The sequence below is a fragment of the Aquarana catesbeiana genome, linkage group LG11, assembly GCF_042186555.1.
Source record: "Aquarana catesbeiana isolate 2022-GZ linkage group LG11, ASM4218655v1, whole genome shotgun sequence".
In the NCBI taxonomy this organism is placed as follows: domain Eukaryota; kingdom Metazoa; phylum Chordata; class Amphibia; order Anura; family Ranidae; genus Aquarana; species Aquarana catesbeiana.
In genome coordinates this window covers 136151166-136168174 of record NC_133334.1, presented here as the reverse complement: position 1 = coordinate 136168174, position 17009 = coordinate 136151166, and the positions used below count along the sequence as shown (strand labels likewise).

At 41.4% G+C, this 17009-nt stretch overlaps 1 protein-coding gene across 4 annotated transcripts in view; it reads left to right on the top strand.

The window, feature by feature from the left end:
* CYLD (CYLD lysine 63 deubiquitinase) overlaps window positions 1-17009 on the top strand; it is a 199279-nt gene that overhangs the window by 165853 nt on the left and 16417 nt on the right. For all 4 annotated transcript variants that reach the window (XM_073604979.1, XM_073604977.1, XM_073604978.1 and 1 more), the window contains 2 exons: window positions 5727-5859; window positions 13530-13638. In XM_073604979.1, coding sequence (XP_073461080.1) covers window positions 5727-5859; window positions 13530-13638 — 242 coding nt within the window. The remainder of the gene's footprint in view (window positions 1-5726; window positions 5860-13529; window positions 13639-17009) is intronic.

The following is a 17009-nucleotide window of genomic DNA, read 5'->3' as shown; positions in this document are numbered from 1 at the left end:
TAGTCAACAAATCTATGGACTGTTCACACCTGAGATCCACTAAGAGACACAAAATTCAACCTTTCCTTTCTGATAACAACCTATATGACACGTGGAGATTTATACACTCCTCTGAAAAAGACTTTACCCATTATTCATACCTTCACCAGGCATACTCAAGAATTGATCCTATCCTTTCGAACCTTACCCTACTACAGAGAAGTCTATCAGTCAGGATTCATTCCATTACATGGTCGGACCATGCTCCAGTGTCCATAGTCTTAAAAGAGTAAAACTCGGCTCCCCCGACCTATCTTTGGAGAAACAACATTGATCTGCTTTCAAAGCCTGTGTATGTTAACAAACTGAATCAGCAACTTAAGGAATTTTTCCAGATAAATGATAACACGGACACAAATTTAGCATCCTCGTGGTGCACTCACAAGGCATTTAGCAGGGGTCTACTTATACAAGCAGCAGCTAGAGAAAAAAGGAGAAGGGCAGAGCTGTTGGACACCCTACTTGAGGACCTTAAAAAGTTGGAAGTACAACATAAACACAATCCCTCCCCTACATTAGAAACTGACCTATTTGCAGACAAAAGGTTCGTTTGTCACTTATCTCAACCCATTAGAAATATCTAAGACAAACTAAAGCAGCGTATTATGCCCAGGGAAACAAGCAGGTAAATTGTTAGCAAATTACATTAATAAACGACAACAACGGGCAAAACTGAATAACATCAAAGACCCACACACAGGTAAATTGGAACAACACCCGACAATGATAGCCAACGCTTTCATGAAATACTATAGAGACCTATATAACCTCCACCTAGATGGTAACACACCACAGCCCACAGAACAGGCCATTAACTCGTTCCTTAGCACAATAACCCTACCTTCATTGAATGAAGAACCTCTAACCTCACTAATTACCTAAAGAAATTCTAGATACCATCCATGCCCTACCAAAAAATAAGTCGCCTGGCTTCTCTTCAGAATATTATAAAGCCTCCTCTCAAACTTTGGACCCATACTTGAGTATACTGTTCAGTAGAGGTCGACCGATATGGGTTTTTCTCTGGCCGATGCCGGTGCCGATATTTAGAAATCAGGGTGGCCGGTGGCCGATATATGCTGCTGATTTTTGCAGCCGATATTTTAGGCGTTTTTTTTTTTTTTTTTGGCAGGTGGCGCTGGTTTGCACTGGCAGGTGGCACTGACAGGTGACACTGGCAAGTGGCACAGGTTGGCACTGATTGGCAGGTGGCACTGTTTGTCACTGGCAGGTGGCACTGATTGGCATTGGTAGTTGGCACTGGCAGGTGGCAGTGGATGGCACTAATTGGCACTGGCAGGTGGAGCTGGTTGGCACTGACAGATGGCACTGGCAGGTGGCACTGGATGGCACAGGCAGGCACTGATAGGCACTGGCAGGTGGCACTGGCAGATGGCACTAGATTGGCACTGGCGGGTGGCACTGATTGGCAGGTGGCACTAGCAGATGGCACTAATTGGCACTGGCAGGTGGCACTGGTTAGAACTGGCAGGTGGCACAGGATGGCAATGGCAGGTTTCACAGCCGATAGTGTAACGGTGCGAACCTGAATGCTCTCTGCAGCGCCGCGGTGTGCAACTGTATGGAGAGAGGCGCTGACAAATTCAGCGTAGGTGGGCGGGACTCAGGATGGCCGGGACCCAGCAGCTATCAAGCCAATGATTGGGCTGTTTAAGAAAGGGGCGGAGCCACATACACGTAGCGGCCCGCCTAGATCCTATCTCATTGGCTGGTGTTGGATAGCTGGGTCCCGCCCACCCCCGACATCCAACCTCAATTTTGACAGCTCCTCTCTCTCCATACAGTTTCACACACTGCGGCGCTGCTCTGCCAACAGAGTGTGGAGAAGGGAGGAGGAACCCCACTTTCTTCCTCTCTTCTCCACACTCTACTGGCAGAGGTACGGCCAGTGTTCAATATCGGCCTAATTTGGATAATAATCGGCCGATGCCGATTTCTCCAAAATGGCCAAATATCGGCCGATATATCTGTCGACCTTTACTGTTCAACAGCGTTGCCTCCTCAGCCTCCTTTCATGAGGAAATGTTACAAGCAACTATTGTTACATTGCCGAAGCCAGATACACCACAAAATTTAAGGTCTATCTCTCTCCTGTACACAGATTTAAAAGTCTACGCCAAGATCCTAGCGAATAGACTAGCTAATATCACCCCGTCTTTAGTTAAAGCAGACCAAGTAGGTTTTGTCAAAGGGAGACAGGCTCCAGATGGCACGAGGAGATTATTTAACCTCCTACACATAGTAGAAACCAGAAAAACTCCTACAGCAATTTTGGCATTGGACGCAGAAAAAGCTTTTGATAGGGTCCACTGGGGATATCTCAAAGCAACCCTACAAAAATTCGGCCTCCAGGGCCCTATTCTCTCAGCGATCACCGCATTATACACCAAACCTTCAGCCAGGGTTTTCTCGTCCAGTGCCATCTCTGAAAAATTCTATAGTACTAATGGAACCCACCAGGGATGCCCTTTATCTTCCATCATATTTACCTTAATGATGGAAAACCTGGCGGAGGCAATTAGAAATGACAGCAATATTTTAGGGATCAATGTTGCAGGGTGTATTCATAATGCTGCAAATCTTGGATTTTAAGCTCCAAAAACCCTAGGATAAATATTCTTCAGCATTAAAGGAGACCTGCACTTTCCAGAGTAGGGAGAGTCTATTAGTCTTTGCGGACACATGGACAACCTTCATCTCAGATGCTTGAGTCCAGGAGGTAGGTTACAGGGGCTGCAAGCTGGAATTTTGCTCCTAGCCCCTAGTTCATTTCTTCCAACCTGCTTCTGTCACCGCAGAATTTAACAGATTACCATGCAGGCCTGGCAGGTTTTCTGGAGCAGAGCATCATTGCTCCAGTCCCTGTGGCAGAATGGTTCCAGGGGTTCTACTCCAACCTGTTCACCTTTCCAAAACCAAAAGCTGGCATCTGCCCCATCTTGGATCTTAAGGCCCTAAATGTCTTTATTTAGGCCCAGAAATTCTGCATGGAATTCATTAGGTCTGTCATAGCTTTCCTTTAGCAGGAAGAATTTCTGGCTTCTGTGGACATCAAGGATAAGTGCCTGCATACCCATCCTCTGTACTTTGGGCATTCATCAAGGTGCTGGCCCCTGTGTTAGCCCTACTGTGCTTTCAGGGCATCCCCATTGTGGAATATCAGTCAGTGTGGGTTCTGTCTGTCAACTTAGCTGTGGCATTCCAGACCTTAAAGAGGTTTGGCTGGGTCCTGAACCTTCAAGCTGAACTAATATTCTGAACATGTACATAGGTCCAGCATGCATAAGTAAACAGCGATTACACCACACGTGAGGTATCACTTCAAACATTAGGGTGAGAGTTGTAATTCTAGCACCAGACCTCATTTTGTTTTAACACAAAATTTGTAACTTGTATAGGCCTTTATAACGTCACCTATGGATAATTTTAATGTATCTTATTTTGTTGCAATTTCATGGGCATGCACAATTTTAAAGCCTGACATGCTAGGTATCTATTTACTTGGCGTAACATCATCTTTTATATTTGACCAAATAGATGGGTATAATATTGTGTTTGTGTTCATTAAAATGCAATTTTTCTGAAAATATGCATTTTAAAAATGGCTGCATGCAATATCATGCAACATAAAAATTTGCAGCAACCACCATTTCATTCTCTAGGGCCTCTGCTTTCAAACATATATGATGTTTGGGGGCTCTTAATTCGTTTTCTAGCAAAGAGTGCAGATTTTAACATGTATGTGAGAAATGTCAGAATTGGTCTGGTTTTGAAATGGTAAAGCAAAAGTCAGCATGGATTCACAGAAGACTGAAGTTGTCAAACCTGATTTCTTTTGATGAGGAGGTAAGCAAAAACCTGGACTAAGGAGTGGCTGTGGACCTGGTATACTTGGATTTTGCAAAAGTTTATGACTTATTTCCCTACACATGAATAATGTGTAAGGTAAAGTCTACAGGCTTGCAAAAATCAGTTTGTAAATGGATAGAAAACTGGCAAAAAGACCGAATTCAGAGAGTAGTGGTTATTGATTCTTACTCTGAATAGTCTAAGGTTATCAGTGGTGTACCCCAAGGTTCAGTGTTGGGACCCTTACTTTTTAATACCTTTATAAATGATATAGGGTCTGGGATTAAAAGTACCATTTCAGTCTTTGCAGATGACACCAAGCTATGCAGTGGAATAACGTCCTTACAGGATGTCTCCAATTTACAAGCCGACCTCAATGCACTGTTTAATTGGGCAACTATGTGGCAAATGAGGTTTAATGTTGATAAATGTAAAGTTTTGCACTTGGGGGCTAAGAATATGCATGCATCATACATACTAGGGAGGAGTATAACTGGGGGAATCCATAGTGGAGAAGGATCTGGGGGTTTTGGTAGACAATAAGCTTAATAATAGCATGCAAAGCTGCAGTTTCCAAAGCAAGCAAGGTCCTCTCTTGTATTAGGAGAGGTATAAACAGCAGAGAGATAGATATCATTTTGCCCCTGTACAAATCATTAGTAAGACCTCATCTGGAATATGCAGTTCAGTTTTGGACACCAGTTCTCCAAAAAGGATATTGGGGAACTGGAGAAAGTGCAGAGAAGGGCAACCAAACTGATAAGATGCATGGAGGAGCTCAGCTATGAGGAAAGATTAGAGGAACTGAATATATTCTCTCTTGAAAAGAGGAGATTAAGGGGGGATATGATCAACTTGTATAAATACATAAGTGGTCCATATAGTGAACTTGGTGTACAGTTGTTCACTTGCAGGTCACTATGGAGGACAAGGGGGCATTATTTATGTCTGGAGGAAAGAAGTTTTAACCTACACATACAGAAAGGCTTCTTCACAGTAAGAGCTGTGAAAATGTGGAATAGATTCCCTCGAGAACTGATTCCGGCAAGCTCAGTAGATTTTTTTTTAAAGAGATGCATTTCTACATGCACAGAAGAAAATTGGATACTAATATTTAGAGGTATTAATGCGAAGTTGATCAAGGGAATATCTGATTGTCTCTTGGGGATCAGGAAGGAATTCTTTTCCCCCTATTGGAGCAAATTGGACCATGCTTTATTGGGTTGTTTTGCCTTCCCCTGGATCAACTGTGGGTATAGGATTGTGTATATAGATGTTTTATCTTTGTGTTTTTTTTTTTTCTTTTTAATCAGTTGAACTAGATGGACTTTTTTTCAACCAGACTAACTACAGTGAAAAGACATTTTAACAGGGGTGTAGACTTTTTATAACCACTGTATGTAACTATGTAAGAAATCTATATGCTTCATATTTAACTATAATTTTCAAGTTATCATTTTATAGTGTACATTTCAATCTGGTTGGTGGCCAATAGTTACCCAATGCAGCTCATCCCTCAGACAAGGCATACATCTGAAATATAAAATGTGGATAGTGCGACACCTAGTGGAATATCTAGGAAATAGACTACGTTAAAAGTTTTTTCTTTTTAGTGTGTCTCATTTTAATTTATTGTCCTTTCCTTCCTTTTGACATTGAGAGTGTGTCAGTGGAACCAGAGAAATGTTTTCCCCTCCACCTGTGAATAGACAGTGGATAGGCACAAGACCCCTTGATCTTTATTTATGTTTCTATGTACAAATAAAACTAGAACATTCTATATTTTTTGGTTTAATTTAATGATTCTTTTGTTTCAGGTCAGCAGGTCAGAAAGTACAAGACTGCTACTTTTACCAAATCTTCATGGATAAAAATGAGAATGTTGGGGTTCCCACCATACAGCAGCTACTTGAGTGGTCATTTATAAACAGCAATCTGAAGTTTGCAGAGGTGAAACACAAATTCCTATGTCCTTATTGCATTGTTCCATATATATGCAGGTTATAAAAGAGCACAAGTGGGTTGCAACCTTCCAACATTCTTTACTGAAGAATCGTCGGTAAAATAGCATATCCAAGACTACACTATATTACCAAATTGTAGGGCCTTTTCTAAAGAATTGCAGTGGTGTGCAATGAGACTAATGTGAAGCTATCTGGCATACAATAAAAGTATTGGGACGTCTGCTTTTACATGCACATGAACTTTAATGGCATCCCAGTCTTATTCCATAGGGCTCAATATTGAGTTGGCCCACCCTTTGCGTGTATAACAGCATCAACTCTTCTGGGAAGGTCGTCAACAAGGTTTAGGAGTGTGTATATGGAAATGTTTGACCATTCTTCCAGAAGCACATTTGTGAGGTCAGGCACTGAAGTTTGAGAGAAGGCCTGGCTCGCAGTCTGCACTATAATTCAAAGGTGTTCTGTCTGGTTGAGGTCAGGACTCTGTGCAGGCCAGTCAAGTTCCTCCATCTCAAACTTGCCCATCCATGTCTTCATGGACCTTGCTTTGTGCACTGGTGCGTAGTCATGTTGGAACAGGAAGGGCTAACCCTGAACTGTTCCCAAAAAGTTGGGAGCGTGAAATTGTCAAAAATGTCTTGGTATACTGACACTTTAGAGTTTCCTTCACTGGAACCAAGGGGCCAAGCCCAACCCTTGACAAACAACCCCACACCATAATCCCCCTCCACCAAATAATTTGGACCAATGCACAAAGCAAGGTCCATAAAGACATGGATTAGCAAGTTTGGGGTTGAGGAACTTGACTGGCCTGCAGAGAGTCCTGACCTCAACCCGATAGAACACCTTTGGGATGAATTGGAGCGCAGACTGCAAGCCAGGCCTTCTCATCCACATCAGGGCCCGACCTCACAAATGCGCTTCTGGAAGAATGGTCAAACATTCCCACACACACACACTCCTAAACCATGTGGACATCCTTCTCAGAAGAGTTGAAGCTGTTATAGCTGCAAAGGGTGGGCCATCTCAATATTGAATCCTACGGAGTAAGACTGGGATGCCCTAAAGTTCATGTGCGTGTAAAGGCAGGCGTCCCAATACTTTTAGTAATATAGTGTATGCCAAATAGCTTCACATTAGTCTCATTGCACATCACTGCAATCCTTTAGAAAAGGCCCTACGATTTCCAGCAAGGTCACCAGTGCAGATTATTGTGCTGAAAAAAGTATTTTTAGGTAACAAGAGCAAGGGGTCTTTTCCATGTTTGAATTGTGTGCATTACTCTAACATGCTTAAAGAGGAGTTCCACCCAAAAGTGGAACTTCCACTTTAAGCACTCCTGACCCCGACATGCCACATTTGGCATGTCATTTTTTTTTGGGGGGTGGTGTAATGGGTACCTTGTTTTGACAGGTACCCAGCTCCCACTTCCGCTCATGGTGCCGCGGCGCCGGGCGAAAGTTCTTCTCTCCCTCCCTGCAATCTTCTGGGACACGTCACAGGTCCCAGAAGATTGCCCAGCCGTTCATAACATGCAGTGCGCACCCGGATGTGAAGCCGCAAGCTGTCACAGCTGGGTGCCCACACTTGCAATGCCGGCACTGCCAAGAGAGGAAGGAGAGAAGCGAGGCTTTGGGCGGCCGCATCCCTGGACCGTGAGTGTTTGTTTGTTAAAAATCAGCAGCTACACTTTTTGTAGCTGCTGACTTAATAAACACAGAAATGAGTGGAACTCCGCTTTAAGGGTAGATTTTTTTTTTTTAACCATACACATAAGGAGCACCAGATTAATCTTAAGGGGTATTGCACATATCAGACTTCATATGTAATCTATATGATCAAGTGCATGTGAAAATGTGATTCATGAGGCCAGGCCAACTTCTCCTTTTGCTCCATGGTCTAGTTATGATGTTCACATGCCCATTGCAGTTTCTTGAGGCTGTGGAATCTGGTCACCATGGGCACACTGACCGGTCTGCGGCTACACAGCCCCATACACAACAAACTGCAATGCCCATTTTTTCTGCTTTCAACACATCAATTTCATAGACAACATATTTAAAGTGGAGTTCCACCCAAAAGTGAAACTTCCACTCATCGGATTCCTCCCCCCCTCCGGTGTCACAGTTGGCACCTTTCAGGGGGGAGGGGGGTGCAGATACCTGTATATTACAGGTATCTGTACCCACTTCCGGCGTAGATAGCCGCAGAATCTGCGGTTATTTACGCCACATCCTGTTCCCCCCTGCTGTCTGCTGGGAAACACACGGGTCCCAGAGACAGCAGGGACCAGCCGTATTGCGCTGCGCGACTCGCGCATGCGCAGTAGGGAAGTGAAGCCGCACGGCTTCACTTCCTGATTCCCTCCCCGAAGATGGAGGCGGCAGCACCCGAGGACCGAGAGACGGTTCGACCTCGGGTGCCGACATCGCGGGCGCCCTGGACAGGTAAGTGTCCATGTTTTAAAAGTCAGCAGCTGCAGTAATGTTTTTTTTTAGATCTATACACAAATCTTTTGTCTTTTACTTCTATTTTAAACAAAATTGGCTGTTTCATAAAGTGATCATTTACAATCACTTTAAATATACGGTCATAGATCATATAGCTCCACTAAGATGGGGTGGTGACGGATAACTTATTCTGAAATGCATAGAGATTCAGTGGGTCTATAAAATGTACACTGTAAAACCTAGAGGTTTAAATGTAGACTTTGACCTATATTTATTTGTATAATAGCTGAGAGCTGGGGTTACTTAGTCCGTCCCATTTGTGAACACATAGAACTATGCTGGTGTGCTAGTTAACCACTTCAGCCCCGGAAGGATTTACCCCCTTAATGACCAGGCCATTTTTTGCGATGCGGCACTGAATTGCTTTAACTGACAATTGCGCGTCGTGTGACGTTGTACCCAAACAAAATTGATGTCCTTTTTTTCCCCACAAATAGAGCTTTCTTTTGGTGGTATTTGATCACCTCTGCGTTTTTTTTTCTTTTTTGGCGCTATAAACAAAAAAAGACCAACAATTTTGAAAAAAAAAATTTATTTTTTACTTTCTGCTATAATACATATCCAAAAAATAAATATATATATATATATATATATATATATATATATATATATATATATATAGCAAATTTATTCATAAGTTTAGGCCAATATGTATACTGCTACATATTTTCGGTAGAAAAATGCATATGGGGATGTGGCCCTTCCTCAGGTCATGTGACATGATCAGCCAATGGGGATTAAATAGAAATTGACTGCCAGTCAGATTAACATTTTTAAAGAAATCATGACAGGTTACATCCACTGCAGCAAAACCTCTACTATTAAACAGCATAATAAAACAAATTCATAATACAATTACTAGAAAATCACTGACTAAGACCTACATAAATACTAAACCATGAAGAAAACTAATGATATTAAAGGAATTGGTAGATATAATTAATTTAGGTAGGGGAAGGGAGGGGCAGGGAGGGGGAAGGGGAAATAAATAAAATTAAATGAAGGATATATGTATATGTACAGCTAAATAAGGTACCATTATAGTGATGAGCAAGCTGATTGTCTACCATATACGCAAAGGAGAATTTTAATAGTTTTTTTAATAAAACAATCATCTTATGGCAACATTAAATCGATAAATGGTTGTTCTTATTGATTTTTGCCTGTTTATCTGTCTGCACAAGACTGGCACGAATAGCGCTTTTCCTTATGGTTGCCATTGACTGTATGCACTTTTATCACATCTCTCCAGGTGTGTTCATCCATATAGCTGCTTATTGGGCACAAGTAGGACATAAAGAATTACTCCCATTGTTACAAATGTCCCAGTTTTCTGGCGCCAGACTTTTTGTGCTGTTTTTCTGTTGGGATAGATTTATGGACTTTTATTTTATTTTTTTATGTTTTTACAGGTAATGGCGAGCTGCGATTTTTAGCAGGACTACGACATTGTAGCGGACAAATCTGACCCCAATTGACACTTTTTGGGGGCCAGTGACATTTGATACTGTGATCCTGGCTAAAAAAAATGCACTGATCAATGTATAAATTTCACTGGCAGGGAAGGGGTTAACAAAAGGGGGCAATCAAGGGGTTAACTGTGTTTCCTGGGTGTGTTATAACTGTGTGGGGATGTGCTCACTGGGACAACACAGAGATCGCTGTTCCTGATCACTAGCAACAACAGCTATCCATGTTGTCCCCTGTCAGAACGGGAATCTGCCTTGTTTACATAGAAGAAATAAGAAACAAATAGCTCCGCGCTTAGGCAATAAAGGAACTGCAGCCCCGCCAGCACAGAATAACACCTAAGTGAAATTCTAAATAATGTAGAGTCCCAATTTGGGGCTATCGGCACTGTTCCACTAAACCCCGTCTGATGTGCAGAAACTAGTAAGGTGTATAAAGTAAATACATAAACAAATAAATAAATAGTGAGAACTGAAATAAATAATTAAATATATAGGAATAGTAAAATTTCAAACGTGTGGGAGAAACATTATTAGTGTGTATGTAGAAAAAGCCCACAAATATATAAAGTGCAATGTGTGTTATCACCTTACTAAAATGGAGGTGATCCAGACAAAACAAAATAAAATAAATGAGTATAAAGATAGTGGTAAAATTACCAAAAATCTTCAAAAATTCCTAAATAAAAAACCGGTGTAAATGTGTACATCAAAAAGTGCTAAAACATAAATGAGAACCATTTGTTCATACGTGCACATAAAAGTGTTTGAAAATTGATTTTAGATCATCAGTCCATAAAAATGTCCCAAAAAGAAAAAAAGAAAGAAAGTCCATAGAACATTCTTCTTAAAGTGCAATAATAAGTCTCTTCAGACATCTAACAGTACTCTTGATGAGAAAAACTCTTCCAGCCTTCCAAAGGACCCCCCTATGTGCCCTCACTCACCGGAAGAATTCACCCCTGCAGGGGTATCAAGCCTGTAAGCCGTATCCTGCAGCAATGGTCCCTGGTGACAGTCCTCTGTTCGGATCTCCTCTCCTGGTATCCCGATCACTTCCAGTCACTCCCCGCAGGAACATCCATATGAAACAAGAATGAGCCCCATCGCGTGAATCCGTAAAAAACTTTGCTTTATTGTAAAATTATAAAAGGAAGCAAGCAGTGCTCCGCTGACTAGTTAACAGTCAAACAAATGTGGGGAAAGCAGCGCGGTGCGGCGTGCGTTCCACCGCTCGCTACTCAACCCGGAAGTTGGCTCGAAAAGACAAGACGTATGCGTATCACGTGGCCACGCCTTACGCGTTTTGTCATCAAGACGTCATCTGATCATCTGACGTCTTGATGACGAAACGCGTAAGGCGTGACCACGTGATACGCATACATCTTGTCTTTTCGAGCCAACTTCCGGGTTGAGTAGCGAGCGGTGGAACGCACGCCGCACCGCGCAGCTTTCCCCACATTTGTTTGACTGTTAACTAGTCAGCGGAGCACTGTTTGCTTCCTTTTATAATTTTACAATAAAGCAAAGTTTTTTACGGATTCACGCGATGGGGCTCATTTTTGTTTCATATGGATGTTCCTGCGGGGAGTGACTGGAAGTGATCGGGATACCAGGAGAGGAGATCCGAACAGAGGACTGTCACCAGGGACCATTGCTGCAGGATACGGCTTACAGGCTTGATACCCCTGCAGGGGTGAATTCTTCCGGTGAGTGAGGGCACATAGGGGGGTCCTTTGGAAGGCTGGAAGAGTTTATCTCATCAAGAGTACTGTTAGATGTCTGAAGAGACTTATTATTGCACTTTAAGAAGAATGTTCTATGGACTTTCTTCCTTTTTTTTCTTTTTGGGACATTTTTATGGACTGATGATCTAAAATCAATTTTCAAACACTTTTATGTGCACGTATGAACATATGGTTCTCATTTATGTTTTAGCACTTTTTGATGTACACATTTACACCGGTTTTTTATTTAGGAATTTTTGAAGATTTTTGGTAATTTTACCACTATCTTTATACTCATTTATTTTATTTTGTTTTGTCTGGATCACCTCTATTTTAGTAAGGTGATAACACACATTGCACTTTATATATTTGTGGGCTTTTTCTACATACACACTAATAATGTTTCTCCCACACGTTTGAAATTTTACTATTCCTATATATTTAATTATTTATTTCAGTTCTCACTATTTATTTATTTGTTTATTTATTTACTTTATACACCTTACTAGTTTCTGCACATCAGATGGGGTTTAGTGGAACAGCGCCGATCGCCCCAAATTGGGACTCTACCTTGTTTACATAGGCAGATCCCCGTTCTGCCTCTCTGTACCCTATCGCGGGTGGCCGGCAGACATCGAGTCCGTCAGACCCACGGGCACGCACTCTGCCCACAATATCTATTACACGAAACGATTTACAGGCACGTCGTTTCATGCTATAGAGCCGTCCTGCTGCAGTATATGTGCAGTGGGCAGTCTTAAAGTGGTTAAATATATACCAATCAGCCATAACTTTATGACCACTGACAGGTTAAGCGAGCAACATTGATGATGTCGTTACAATGGCATATGAAAGTCAATGGGATATATTAGGCAGCAAGTAAATATGTTGTCTATGAAATTGATGTGTTGAAAGCAGAAAAAATGGGCATTGCAGTTGTGTATGGGGCTGTGTAGCCACAGACCGGTCAGTGTGCCCATGGTGACCAGTTTCCACAGCCTCAAGCAACTGCAATAGGCATGTGAACATCATAACTAGACCATGGAGCAAAGGGAGACGATGGCCTGGCCTCATGAATCACATTTTCTTTTACATTATGTGGGGGGGTGTTTGTCGCTTACCTGAGGAAGAGATGGCGCCAGGCTGCACTATAGGAAGAAGGCAAGCAGGCATAGCAGTGTGATGCTTTGGGCAATGTTCTGCTGGGAAATGTTGGGTCCTGCCATTCCTGTGAATGTTATTTGACACGTACCACCTACCTAAACATTGTTGCTGACCATGTACACCCCTTCATAAAAACAGTATTCCATGATGGCAGTGATGTCTTTCAGCAGGATAAGGCATTCTGCCACACTGCAAAAATGGTTAAAGAATGGATTGAGGAACACAATGAGTTTGAGGTGTTGACTTGGCCTCCAAATTCTCCAGATCTCAATCCAACTGAGCATCTGTAGAATGTGCTGGAAAAACAAGTCCAATCCATGGAGGCCCCAATTTGCAACTTACAGGACTTAAAGGATCTGCTACTGACTGCTTGGTGCCAGATAGCACAGCATACCTTCAGAGTCTAATTGTGTCTATGCCTTGATGGATCCGGGCTGCTTAGCAACAAAAGGGGGACATACACAATATTAGGTGGGTATTCATAAAGTTATGGCTGACTGTGTATGTGTATAAATCAGATAAATGAGTCCGTCTTTCGTAGGACATTGAAACACAAGATGCCTTTTATGTATCTCACTTTGTGCCCAGGTCAAGCTGGAATATTCCTTCCCCAAACTATTGGCACAAGGGTAGAAGTGTACATTTTGTCTTAAATACTTTATATGTGGTGGCATATTGGAGGGTTGTTCACATACTTCTGGCCATATAGTGTAGCTTTTTATTTGAGTCAGTTTTATTTGTCCTTTCATTTGACATTATTTCTGTAATGTATTCATTGTTTAATAGGCTCCATCATGTCTAATAGTTCAGATGCCTCGATTTGGAAAAGACTTCAAGATGTTCAACAAAATATTTCCTTCCTTGGATCTGAATATTACAGACTTATTGGAGGACAGTGAGTAACAGAAATTTCCCTAACAGACACTTTACTCTTTAAAGCAAAACTGTAACTGCTTAAAGTATACCTGTGAGGATAGAAAAGGTGAGTTTTTCACCAGATAGTCAAGCTATGATCAGAATGACAGCCCGATGTCTGCACCTTTAAAAACTGTCAGCAATGACAAATCCCTCTTTCTATATCTCTGGATTTAATGTAATTTAGAACTTTTAGTGTATAATTGTTTATTATTATCAGAGAAAAATAAAAAAGTAGTTCTTTTTGAATGTAAATATTTGCAGTATTGCAGGTGAAAATGATAAAGTCCTCTTATCCAGTCAGCAGGTGAAGCCTTAGGCTCCTTTTATTGATGTCTTCATCTGCTAGATATTTACTGAAACTCATCAGATAAATTATTAGAGAAGGGGAACTTTTACCTACAAAACTGGATGATACAGAACAAGGAGTGGATGAAAGACAGATGGGCCTTAAAGGGAGCTACATCTTTAGCTAAACAGTAGTGTTTGGTAATCCTATGTTATGAATGAAATGTTTATTCTTAAAACAAAGATTGTATCCTTTTAGTAAAACACAGAAATTAAAAAACAATAAAGTTAACATTCCAATAAAATTGAAGCAAAGCCATTAACGTTTTCTAATTGTATATGTAAAATAGATCAGCTCTTAGTCTAAAATCTTACCTCTGCCTGTTCTTTTCTTACTCCCTAAAAACTGTCATCACAGGACCAGCCTGTTCATTGTACATTTGCACGGCTTATTTTCAGTTTGTCTGCATCTGCTCTGTGACGGCCGATGAGGACTAAAAATAGGAGGCCATTTTTTCACATACTTGTTTCTATTCACTGATCAGGGTAAAATGGTGATATCTATGCTGCAATGCACTAATACAATTATTAAAGAATATGAATTGCTAGAAGCAGGTAGCCTATACATACCTTTATGTACAGTGCAGAGAGGACATGTCTCCAGAAAAGAAATGACAACAAAACATTAGATGTCCCTCTTGATGTGCATTCTTCTTTTCCACAAATGCATTCTTTTTTTCCACAAATGCATGTCTGATTTTTTTATTTTATTTTAAGATTATGTAAATGCAGTGCAACATCACACTAATAATGTATTATACTCCAGTCACTAAAGACGTATGCACTGTTAGAAGTGCAAATGTAAACATGCCAAATGTAAACAGAACAATATTTACAGTGGCATGGGCTTGTGCTAACAGCCCTAAAAGCATAGTGGAAGAAAGAGAAAAAGAGAACGAAAGAAGTACTTGGTGTGTTTTTGTTTAAAATAGTACATTTTGTAATAAATCTACAGTTATTGCATAATAATGTAAAAGTGGAACTTTTTTCTTTCTTTTTTTTTTTTAATAATTTGTAAATCCTTATGTTGAAAAAAAAAAAAAAAACTTTTTCCCATAGGAATATATAATAATTTAAGAATGTTTCCTACAGAATTATACCTACTGACAATTAAATCTAATTTCTTAGAATGAGTACTTTGAAAAATTAATTGGTTGCCTTTCACCAGGCGTAAGCACTTCAGTCACTAAACTTTGGTATTCTGCTGCCATCTAGTGGTATATTTGTTAAAAGATTCTGTAAATTAAATGGGTGTCATTTAATCTGCTCCCAGGGATATTTCTGCAAATTTCTAAAAGTTCAGCACAGACATGGGATGGTTGTAGCCTAGGTTGCAAGCAAATTCCCTTAATTACTGGCAGTTCTAAGTTAAACAGGTTCTGTGACCAATTAAATTCAGTCAGTGTATCTGTGTAATTCATGCCCCTCAGTAAATAAGGAGGCTTGGTAACACTGATAGTTGTTTGGTCCAACAAGTAGTCAGATTGGGAAATATCTGTATGTGTATGGGCAACCTGTGCAGACTCCCTCTGGCTGAATGATTGATCAAAATTGATTTTTTTTCACAGAAGGTTGATGGGGATTTTCATAATTTCTTTCCCAGCTGCACAGGATTTCAAATACATTGTTTACCCTGCTGCATACTAAAGGTTTGTACAATGGCAAACAGAAAAAGTGTAACATAGTCCAGTATAACCCATGCTCTGCTCAGCATGCCTCAGTTTTTTGCTTGTGTGCCCAGGGGCTGGACACCTTTTTCTTCTAATCATGGAGTTTTTTTTTCCCTCTGTGACTTCAGTTAAGACTTCTCACTGCATCGTTGCTTGAGCTGCTTTCTACATAGCAGCTATCTGGATTGTTGTTTCCTCAGCCTGTCTTTGTTGGATTGGATATTCAGGGCCAGCCTGAAATGTTATCTTCATGCACTGGTTTATCATTGTGAAGCTTTTCAAGGCCTGGGTGTATAGTATAAGTGAACTGTGGAGCGCCTTTCAGGTCCAGAACTGTAGCACTGCCCCAAATGTTACCCTGTCTCTGAATACTCATTTTGTGAGTATGGCCATTTAGGCTCAAGCACTGCAAGCTTATAGTTTATATGGCTGGACACCTTCCAGAATTCCCACCACTGCCAGTCTTACTGTGCTAATAGATAAGGAGATATTAAAGCTTAAATTCTTAATTTTTAGGTTATTTCAGAAGCTATTGAAATAACTCCCAGTGTTTGTTACCCCTTCTTGTATTTCTTTTTAATATTGCATTTTCATCTTGTCCCCATCGCCGAGCCTGAGATCAAGTTTTAGGGGCTCTCTATTCCTTTGGATGGTACCATGGAACCACCTGTTTGTGCATGCTCCCAGTTGGGACCGTATGTACACATGTTGCCTGTGCATATACATGCTCACAGACAGAGACAGTCCTAATGCTCAAGACGAATGATGCAAGCCCTTCCTTTGCTCCTCCTGCAGATTTGCAGAGGGGTTGGAGGGATCCCACACCTCTCAATTCACTTCGGCCTTCAGAGCCTGACTCCCACTCAAAGCCTGAGCTCAGTTAACCCCTCTGAGAAGCCTTGTGCTTAAAGGTGCTCCTCCACTTCTACAAGGGAGGGTCTGATTGCGTATTTAGGCAGACTAACCCCTTGTCTCTGGCACCTCCTTCAGTTGCTCTTTGCTATCTCCCTTGTGCTACTACACAAAATAATGCAACTTCCTCAGTCTCCCTGTCTTCCTGGCATCTTTGTACCCCATCCAGATCCTCACTCCCTTTCCTCAGGAGAATCCTCTGGCCTTGTGTCCCTTCAAGTTCCCCATGGTACATGTACCCCTCAGCATCCCTTCTCTCCAGAGGGACTTCCTGACCTATAAGGTTGACAGGGACCATTTCTGGCTGTCTACTACCTAAATAAGAACCTGGCCTCTTTGCATACTTTGGATACACCTCCTACATCTGGGAGCTTTGGTCCTTGTGTTCACTCTACTGCCCTTTTTGTAGCATTCTCTTTGT